General features: G+C 38.2%; 1 protein-coding gene across 4 annotated transcripts; it reads right to left on the bottom strand.

The window, feature by feature from the left end:
- Window positions 1-1,299: 1,299 nt before the first annotated feature.
- On the bottom strand, window positions 1,300-10,641 carry LOC118376931 (insulin gene enhancer protein isl-1-like). Of its 4 annotated transcripts, none has more exons than XM_052460840.1 (6): window positions 10,176-10,641; window positions 9,413-9,602; window positions 8,174-8,433; window positions 4,298-4,581; window positions 3,628-3,816; window positions 1,300-2,729 (listed from the first exon to the last, which is right to left on the bottom strand). In XM_052460840.1, exons 1-6 carry the CDS (start codon window positions 10,201-10,203, stop codon window positions 2,613-2,615), a joined length of 1,068 nt encoding a protein of 355 aa, XP_052316800.1. In that variant the 5' UTR covers window positions 10,204-10,641; the 3' UTR covers window positions 1,300-2,612. The 4 variants fall into 4 exon arrangements, with proteins under 4 accessions (XP_052316800.1, XP_052316799.1, XP_052316802.1 ...); XM_052460839.1 differs by having other exon boundaries at window positions 1,301-2,729; window positions 4,298-4,584; window positions 10,176-10,634; XM_052460842.1 differs by having other exon boundaries at window positions 1,301-2,729; window positions 3,628-3,795; window positions 10,176-10,631.
- Window positions 10,642-11,007: the final 366 nt, after the last annotated feature.

Here is an 11,007-nt window from a genome sequence, read left to right as displayed (position 1 = left end):
AATATGTTTGGTTCTATTTCATGTCTGGGATTTTAGTAATGATATCAGAGTTTTTCTTTCTATTTGATTTTTTTTTTTAAATTGATTTTAATTATATTTGTATGTAAGAAAGACATATAACCATGTAGTCACAGGTGTCATTTTAGATACATATTTATAGATACTGTAGACCTACTTGTCACAATATTTATAAAGTTTTGAATAGATGGATATTAGTGATAATTTGACATCATTCGCCCCAAATGTTACTCAACAAAAAAAAATCCCATCAAATCTGATCGCCAACGTCCAAATGTTATTTTAAAATGTCATATAATTTCACGTGCACAGTGACACAACTGTAGTGTAAATTGTAATGATTATTATATAATAGCCCGTTCTTCAAACGTATTCAACGGATTGAGATATTGTGCTAATGTTGTAACAAATATAAAAGGCGAACTACAGTCACCGGAGGGGAAAGACGCGCGCATCTCTGCCCGCTTACAAACCCGGGTTCCACCTACCGAGTAGCCCAGGCTTACGAAGTTACCAGGGCCCAAGGTCAGAGTTATGTGTCCATGAGATGTGTTTTAAAATGCATATGGGGCCCGCCATTGTACAGTCACTTGCTCATAATCAATCATTATAATCAAGCAGCGACATGGATTTAACATAAATGGAACTGTCTAATGTATTAGGGTATGAAGTGGGTTAGGTGCTTTTTATGCGTAATGCCAAATGTCATATGCCACATCAACACGGACAGCTAGCCTATACAGGCCCCACAGAATGATATAACCAACACATTTTCACAGTAGTAACTAACTATGATAGCTTGAAGCTTGCATTTCGTCTGCTCTAGCATGGCATTTTATCATACATCATCGAAGCATTGAGCCAACACGCAGTAGTCTATATGGAATGTTGTTATAAAAGTTCATGCTGTTTTTAAATGCCGTTCATACATTCCATCTAAACCGAGTATACTTCTAATCATAGTATATATATATATATATATATGTGTGTGTGTGTGAAATCACTAAGCCAAAAACAGGTGTAAAATGATGGGATGATTGCAGAACGAAGACCAAGAGAGATGCAGACTATATTATAGACGTCGTATTGCTCAGTAACTGCTATCACAAATGTTTTTTTTTTTTTTACTGAGTCAAAGTAAACACTGGACATTGCAATATAGTCCTAAGGAGGTGTAAAATAACAGGATGAATGCAGCGCGAGGACAAAGACTGTATCTGCCGTCATATTAGTGAAATCATCCTGGAGATACATTTCTACACATGGCGTTGTTTTATTAGTAATATATAGAAAGGGACAGGACGCATACAACTAGGATAGATAAATCGGAGACCACGGTACAATCGTTTTTGCTTTTTTTTTTACTTCAGTAAAGAAAGTTACACAAAAAAAAGTGGCAAGTCTTTCAACAATAAATAATAAATCATTTTGTTTAACAGGAACAAACGAAAAAAAAAACGGTCATTATAACTTATACACATCTTTGGGAAAGAAAAAAAAAACATATTCTTGAATGGACACAAACTCACACATAAAAGTCCCACGTAGCTTGTGGCAAAATAGAGGTATACCTTGTTGCAATGCTTAAGTAGGCCTTACTTGGGCTTTATCAAGGAGATAATAACAAACTAACTGAATAGCAATATTTGCAATCCCCTCCAAACTGCATCTTATCAGGAGGCGAATCTCAGGTCAAGTTATTTTAGAGAAACAGAATAGCCAGTCATTTGTTTGTATATTCCAACATTATGCACAGCAATGTGCAAATGTAGAACCAGATTTAATCTGCAATATTAAAGTTCATATTTTTCCTAGAGGTCCGTTGGTCCAGGAGTGTATGTGTGGTGTAGTATTATAAATTGTTTTTGTCAACCTGTTACCAGGAGTTTCCAACGGGCAGCACCAGTCATGGTTGACGTAGTGAGATCTACAGATCTCGCTACGCATGAGTCGCAGACATTTTATGGTGCAGGCAGATGCGCTCTCTCCGCGGCTCCTGGAAACACGCACTTCTTCTAGGGCTCTATTCAAACCGTATAGCTGAGGTTCGGCGTTGCAGCGTGACTGAAAGAGGCAATGTTCCCCGCGTTAGCGGAGACTGCATTCATTTTAATCGCTGTATATGTCAGCTAAATGGGAAATTAGCTTTAAATGTCTATCGCGCAATATGTAAAGCTTCAGCAACACAGATTGAATAGAGCCCATTGACTGCTTCATTGTCCGCTCCTTTCCTCATCTCCAGGGTTGTTTTGCGGCGGGTGGACAGACGGACGTATGACGGACATATGGACAGATCTAGGTGGGGTAATAATCCATGATTGTCTTCACAGTGTAAAACTACAACCAAGGGGTTGTTTCGTCGTTAAAGAGGCTTCGTGCAGTTGCGGGAGGAGGATTCTCTTTAATCTCTCAGTTCGTCGAATGAAATCAACAAGAGATTGAGTGACATTTTGTTTCTTTCAACCCCGAGTTATTTTTAATTTTTTTTTTTTCAGTTTTCAGTCAGTCCGCCCCTTTGCCCAACAAGCATCACTTCATCATCAGTCAGAAATATGACAATAGTCTAACGTTGTCTACAGTCGGTCCTCGAGGCCCTACGCCTCTATAGGGCTCGAGACCATGCTGTTGGGTGTGTCTGGAAGTTGGGATGACATCGAGGCGACTTCGCTCCCTGTCGAGTTTGAACCAGGTCCTCCCTCCGAAAAATGGACCTGAACAAAACCAAGGACCAATGTAAATATATAAGATGACATTATTCAACATATTCATTCAAATATTTTAGACAATACAATAGAATAAATCCACATATCGACCTCAATACGACCCATATTAATAGCCTAAATTACAGAAAATAATATAAAATATTATAAACTTATGACAATAACCTAACCTTTACTCTAATGTTACTCTAATCGTTATTCGTGATTTCGTTCACACTGTCTACCAGACAGACAGTTTAGTAATATAGTACAGCCTCTAACTGGACTCACCAGTTGTGTTATAGTACAGCCTCTAACTGGACTCACCAGTTGTGTTATAGTACAGCCTCTAACTGGACTCACCAGTTGTGTTATAGTACAGCCTCTAACTGGACTCACCAGTTGTGTTATAGTACAGCCTCTAACTGGACTCACCAGTTGTGTTATAGTACAGCCTCTAACTGGACTCACCAGTTGTGTTATAGTACAGCCTCTAACTGGACTCACCAGTTGTGTTATAGTACAGCTAACTCTAACTGTACAGACTCACCAGTTGTGTTATAGTACAGCCTCTAACTGGACTCACCAGTTGTGTTATAGTACAGCCTCTAACTGGACTCACCAGTTGTGTTATCGTACAGCCTCTAACTGGACTCACCAGTTGTGTTATAGTACAGCCTCTAACTGGACTCACCAGTTGTGTTATAGTACAGCCTCTAACTGGACTCACCAGTTGTGTTATAGTACAGCCTCTAACTGGACTCACCAGTTGTGTTATCGTACAGCCTCTAACTGGACTCACCAGTTGTGTTATAGTACAGCCTCTAACTGGACTCACCAGTTGTGTTATAGTACAGCCTCTAACTGGACTCACTAGTTGTGTTATAGTACAGACTCTAACTGGACTCACCAGTTGTTGAAACGCGGGTTGATCCATGTCACTCTGTAGCGCGAAGTCACTGAGGACCTTCCAAGGCGGCTGGTAACTCTGCACCTCCACTGGGTTTGCCTGTAAACCACCGTCGTGTCTCTCCGGACTGGCCGCCACCATCGGTGTGCCCGTCATTCCCTGGATATTCTGCAGATAGTCCCAGAGAAACTGATCGTCATATAAAGTTTAAAATTAGCACGTCAACATTGACCCAACAACAACAACAACAACGTTAAATATTTAGAATATGATGGAAATGTTTGTGCGTAACGATCATGTAAACGTGTGTGTGTGTGTGCGTGCGTGCGTGCGTGCGTGTGTGTGTGTGTGTGTGTGTGTGTGTGTGTGTGTGTGTGTGTGTGTGTGTGTGTGTGTGTGTGTGTGTGTGTGTGTGTGTGTGTGTGTGTGTGTGTGTGTGTGTGTGGAAAAAAGGGACAAGTTATACGCCTGCATGTGGATATATCTCACGCATCCATCCATAGGCAGACGTATACGACCATTTCTCCGTTTCTATTTGCCCCTCAATTAATTCATGAAAACAAAATGACCAGACAAGAATAGAAGTATTATAATGAAACAGTTACAACAGCTACCAGCGTTTGGACCGATAAGAGCACCACTGTTTTTAAAGATCAGACAGGGTCCTCACCGTTTTGTCGTCGGGCTGATGTTGCTGTAACTGTTTCATCAGAATACTCCTCTTCTTGTCCTTGCAACGCTTGTTTTGGAACCAGACCCGGATGACTCGGGGACTGAGACCGGTCATCTCGACTAGCTGCTCCTTCATCAGAGCGTCGGGTCGGGGGTTTGCGTTGTAGCAGGTCCGCAACGTGTGGAGTTGCTTTTCGTTAAGAACCGTCCGTACGCGTGTGGTCTTCTCCGGTTGTTTGTGGACGTGCGGTCGAAGCACGGGCTGTCTGGCTGATATTGGTTCTGCTGTTGAGAAAGAGAGAAGGAAATAGATACAGAATAAATATTATTTATCGGCACTTCATGGGTATATAAAGACACTGTTGTATGCCAAAATTGAGACTACAAAAACGTACACTCTCAAAAGTATATCATGGTAGCCTACAGAACGACGCCCAGTATGGAGTATCCATTCAGCGTGATGTTATCCGGGTCTTATGGTAATATGTTATTACTACAGCTATCAACCAACCCCGTCCTTGACCTATCATTATCACTGCTGTTCACATTTCAGTTGTCCAAACTTCTATTAGGCCTACATTTTCTACCCTGAGCAAGGCAGTTAACACACTGTTCCCCGGGCGTGGAAAAAGTGGATGTCGATTAAGGCAGCCCCCCGCACCTCTCTGATTCAGGGGAGTTGGGCTAAATGCGGAAGACACATTTCAGTTGAAGGCGTTCAGTTGTACAACTGATTAGGTATCCCCGTTTCCCATTTAATACTGTCTAAAATTAAATTAAAATCCACAACAGAGAAAGTCGTGTATTGTATCTTATAGAGATAGCCTACCACTTGAATTTAATCTAGAATGAACACCTAACAGCATTACCGTATTACGCATGGATGGGCTATACGTTGATATACTTTGATATTAGCCTTTGATATTATAATTCTTTTTTTTTTTACTATTAGTGAAAGTGCGTTCTTGTCACTTTTAGCATATATGTCTGAATCACCTCTATTGGAAAAGGGGGTCAATATGTTTTTCGTTAAACGTGGACCATGGCGCAGGAAATGTGAAGGAGTGGACTGTCAAATACGCAGTTTATTTTTTTATTTTTTTATACATACATAAAAGTCGAAAAGGGTTCTCACTAGATTGGTGCGATACCTTTTGATTTAATAATTCATTAAGAACGAAGTCTCGTCAAAATATTGCTGTGGCCATCTGCCCGAGCTTCCGGTTATGTAGTATGTTTTCCAATCCGGTTATAACCTCAGCACTAACTGCGACTATCGGTTACACGTAGGCCTAACATGTATGCAGTCTGAGGAAATAGTATATTCCGACAATTTGAAGTGCGTGGCCAACTAACTGGCTTGTATAATTCACCCAAAAACCACATAATACATCATTATTGTGAACCGTTACATTTAATCTAGACTGTAGGCCCCTAAACTTCAGCACAAACAGAATGTATCATTTCATCTTTATATAAAGTAAACTACCGACTGTTATTTTTTTTTTTAAAGTCAAACAAACACCATTTATATCTGAATTCCTAGGAGGGCCTCATAATTCAGCTAGAACTATGTAAAGAAAGACGTTGCTCGGATATTCTCCCTCTTGCGAGGTACCTTGACAAAGAGCACTCGCAAATGCGAATGATTTCATAAGTGACATACACCACACCATTGACCCAATAATAATCACATATATAGAATCCTCATTTGTGATTCACAATAACGTCGCGCCCCTTATTATATCAAGTAATGTAGGCTATATATATTCATGACATATATACAACTATATTAGCCAATTGTAATGTAGGCTATATATATTCATGACATATATACAACTATATTAGCCAATTGTAATGTAGGCTATATATATTCATGACATATATACAACTATATTAGCCAATTGTAATGTAGGCTATATATATTCATGACATATATACAACTATATTAACCAATTGTAATGTAGGCTATATATATTCATGACATATATACAACTATATTAACCAATTGTAATGTAGGCTATATATATTCATGACATATATACAACTATATTAACCAATTGTAATGTAGGCTATATATATTCATGACATATATACAACTATATTAGCCAATTGTAATGTAGGCTATATATATTCATGACATATATACAACTATATTAACCAATTGTAATGTAGGCTATATATATTCATGACATATATACAACTATATTAACCAATTGTAATGTAGGCTATATATATTCATGACATATATACAACTATATTAACCAATTGTAATGTAGGCTATATATATTCATGACATATATACAACTATATTAACCAATTGTAATGTAGGCTATATATATTCATGACATATATACAACTATATTAGCCAATTGTAATGTAGGCTATATATATATTCATGACATATATACAACTATATTAACTAATTGTAATGTAGGCTATATATATATTCATGACATATATACAACTATATTAGCCAATTGTAATGTAGGCTATATATATTCATGACATATATACAACTATATTAACCAATTGTAATGTAGGCTATATATATTCATGACATATATACAACTATATTAACCAATTGTAATGTAGGCTATATATATTCATGACATATATACAACTATATTAGCCAATTGTAATGTAGGCTATATATATTCATGACATATATACAACTATATTAGCCAATTGTAATGTAGGCTATATATATTCATGACATATATACAACTATATTAACCAATTGTAATGTAGGCTATATATATTCATGACATATATACAACTATATTAGCCAATTGTAATGTAGGCTATATATATTCATGACATATATACAACTATATTAACTAATTGTAATGTAGGCTATATATACATTCATGACATATATACAACTATATTAGCCAATGGTAATGTAGGCTATATATATTCATGACATATAAACCACTATATTAGCCAATGGTAATGTAGGCTATATTCATGATATATAAACAACTATATTAGCCAATGGTAATGTAGGCTATATTCATGACATAGAAACAACTATATTAACGAATGGTAATGTAGCCTATATTCATGACATATAAACAACTATATTCATGACATAGAAACAACTATATTAACCAATGGTAATGTAGGCTATATTCATGATATATAAACAACTATATTAGCCAATGGTAATGTAGGCTATATTCATGACATATAAACCACTATATTAGCCAATGGTAATGTAGGCTATATTCATGACATATAAACCACTATATTAGCCAATGGTAATGTAGGCTATATTCATGACATATAAACCACTATATTAGCCAATGGTAATGTAGGCTATATTCATGACATAGAAACAACTATATTAACCAATGGTAATGTAGCCTATATTCATGACATAGAAACAACTATATTCATGACATATAAACAACTATATTAGCCAATAGATGCGCATATCATATTCCGATGATTCCAGAATGCATTTAGAGCTACACGTTTTCATTGAAACGCAGCCCCTACTGTTGAAATAAACTCGGTACATCACGGCAAGATACTCCAATGAAACGTTTCGTGGTATCTGTTTATATTTGTTGGTATTGTGTTACGGACATTGGAAAACGTAGGCCAATTAAAAAACGTCTGTATCGACGATGCTATACATTCATCTGTGTCTTTATGTGCTCCAAATCAACAGCCCCTATTCACAAATAGTCCAATGCCCGTTGCCTGAAAACAAACTTTTCAACTAATACAACATCAATCTAATTGCCAAACACCAACAACACATATACAAGCCAACTGAAAGCAACAACAACAACAACAACAACAACAACAACAACAACAACAACAACAACAACACCACTGCCATTGATATAAATTGTTAACCTACCTGCCATTTGTAAAGGTCTGGCCGGGTGGAGGGGGCTGAGGGGGTCTCCGACGCCCATTGTTGCCCGCTCCACGACGTCATGGTCGGCCCGGCAGAACAAGCCATCCTCCCTCAGAGCGAACTCGTCCCCCGGGATGAGCTGTCGGCTGCAGGCCACACACCGAAAACACTCGATATGGTACACCTTGGAGCGCGCTCTCATCACGAAGTCATTCTTGCTGAAACCGATGTTGCATTTAGCGCACTTTATCCCGTATAACCTAGAGGGTTAGGAGAGATTGGGTGACCGGTTAGAGTCAGCTAACGGTGTCACAAGGCACCAAGGCCCACTGTTAGGCTAATGCTGTGGCTGGACACCAGACATAATAGGACAAGCAGAAGCAGGATTGTTAGGCCTTAATATTTAGTTATGTTTATACCACATGAGATGACTTGAAACCCGTTTTAAAAAAGTACATTAGTAAAAACAAAGCACAGACCTATTCTGTAGAAACAGAGAAGAATGGAACCAATATCATGAGCGTAGAGATATAGACCTAGTATAACTCTAAATATTCCTAGAAGACTCATAATATCATTATTATTATTATTATTATTATTATTATTATTATTACCGGCGATAACTCTACAAATCATTAAAACAATCTAAATTCAATTGTAGACTAGTTGTAGGTCCAATGTATTTGGCCAATTATATGGAATTAAAATCGATCTATTGACTCACTTTATGGTCATCAATGCTGCAAAATATTGCTGTAAGGCTACATTAAATAATATGTTGGTAATATGTTTGTAATATATTTGTATTGCGTATGCAAACGTGGTCAACATGTAGCCTCGTGTTCTGTCAAAACTGTGTCAGTCCTGATGTGGTTTCAACAATATATCTGTTTATTTCTCAATAGAAACCCCAGTTGTGGTCTATCGCTGTAGTCTATGATTATAAAGACAATATAATAAACAGTTCATTGCAAATGTGCTAATCATTAATATTAACCTCATGTAGTCTGAAAATATAAAATATATATTTTATAATAGTAGAATATGTAAATATTACCTACTTTAAAATATAGTTTTCCCGAGCATTGAAATATGTTAGCAAATAAATGTTCACGTTTCATGTCTAATCATGTATGTTTTGATACGATAGACAGTTAATACGTGAATGTGTCAACCAGTGAATCAATAATAAACAATGCTTTTCAACAACTATGATAATTCATGACAAACAGCTCTTACCTGACATAGTCCCTTTTACAGTAGGTTTTCCCGTCTCGGACAAAGCAGGTACAAGACTCGTCCAGATACTGATTACACTCTGCACACTTCAAACAGGCAGCGTGCCACTCGAGGTCCGGAGAGACACGCAGAATGTACTGGTCGTGGATCTGGTTCCCACAGCCGACACACAACGATATGAGCCGCTTTTCTGGAGAACAAAGTCAGGAGAAAAATATTAGAATATAAATTAGGAGGATTCTAAAGATTATATTGAGTATAATGAATGTCCCATAGTAATGTCGTCAGGAAGCGGTTCTACATTTGCTGTTGAGAACAAGCATCTATTCAACAAGGGAAAAAGACTATAATCGACTAAAATGTCAACAACAACCATATTAATAATAATAATATAATAATAATAATTACTTATTTGTTTTAATTTATTATATATAATACACGTTGGTTATTAACGATAATAATATTATTTATGATTGGTCTATAGACTAGTTTTAAAGCGCGCTGCTATTCAATAATCTAAAGTAACTTTACTGGCATTGAAATGTATCCTTGATATCGGAATTGTAAAGACAATTGGGGTGGAAACGTTTCATTAAATGGGACCTGCTAAGACAATAAACTTTTGCACAAACCGGTGACAAACTGCAAAGAAAAACAAATCGACGGTAGAAATTAATCTAATTTAGCCTCAGTTTTGCATCACTCAGAATTCGAATAGACACTTGATTTGAATGGCATCCCGAGCCAAACCAGCTCCACTCACTTTTCGGTGGATCCCCCATATCGCCCATGTCCAAGAAGTAAGGCGGCGTAAGGTCCACTTTTAAAACGTGGTGCAACAGTTTTGAAGCTGTTTGTTTCCTCCGGACTGCGGGTATAGAGCAGTCGCCTGTGTACTGACCGGTGCTGGCTGATTGTTAACCGGGTGTTGCAGCCGGACTTGTTCCGCCGCAGAGTAGCTGTGTTAGTCGGTGGAGAGGGCGGGGGTGTGAGAGGGTCTGTTCTCCGGTGCCTGGTCCCTGTGTTGTGATGGGGCGCGCTAGTCTCTATCTCCCACTCAAACTCCCTTGCGCCAACTCTACTCTATCGCCATCGGGCTGACGTAGGACACCGAAACGTCATCTTTATGGGATGCTGATTGGTTATGAAGAAAGGAGCAGCTGTTGCTATTAGCCCAGTCCAAGTACATGCCTTCCCAGCTCATTTTCTGGATCACATATACTTCAATCCAACTAACCCCCTATCCGGCTCCGCTTCTGGATCAGTCCAACTACCCTACCCACCCGGCTCCGCTTCTGGATCAGTCCAACTACCCTACCCACCCGGCTCCTATTCTGGATCAGTCAAACTACCCAACCTACCCGGCTCCTATTCTGGATCAGTCCAACTACCACCTCTCGGGTGCTGTTCTGGATCAGTCCAACTACCACCTCTCGGGTGCTATTCTTGATCAGTCTATACTCCACCGAACAAGGATTTTTTTCTACGTTGTCATTGATATTAAATGATGAATTTGCATTTTCGAGTCTACAAACACAATTCAACAAAGCCATATGCTACGAGTCTCCCGCATATTGTTCGATGGCTATACAGCT

The sequence above is a fragment of the Oncorhynchus keta genome, chromosome 14, assembly GCF_023373465.1.
Source record: "Oncorhynchus keta strain PuntledgeMale-10-30-2019 chromosome 14, Oket_V2, whole genome shotgun sequence".
Taxonomy (NCBI): Eukaryota; Metazoa; Chordata; class Actinopteri; order Salmoniformes; family Salmonidae; genus Oncorhynchus; species Oncorhynchus keta.
The sequence above is the reverse complement of the archived record's forward strand: the minus strand, read 5'-3'. Positions and strand labels throughout refer to the sequence as shown.

Bases quoted from the DNA above. Each gene is read 5' to 3' on its own strand.
- LOC118376931 (XM_052460839.1), bottom strand. From the start codon at position 10,203: ATGGGCGATATGGGGGATCCACCGAAAA. The intron at 9,603-10,175 runs GTGAGTGGAGCT...TTTGTTCTCCAG, and splicing joins TATGGGGGATCCACCGAAAA to AAAAGCGGCTCATATCGTTG. The intron at 2,730-3,627 runs GTGAGTCCAGTT...GGTTTTGTTCAG, and splicing joins AACCCGCGTTTCAACAACTG to GTCCATTTTTCGGAGGGAGG.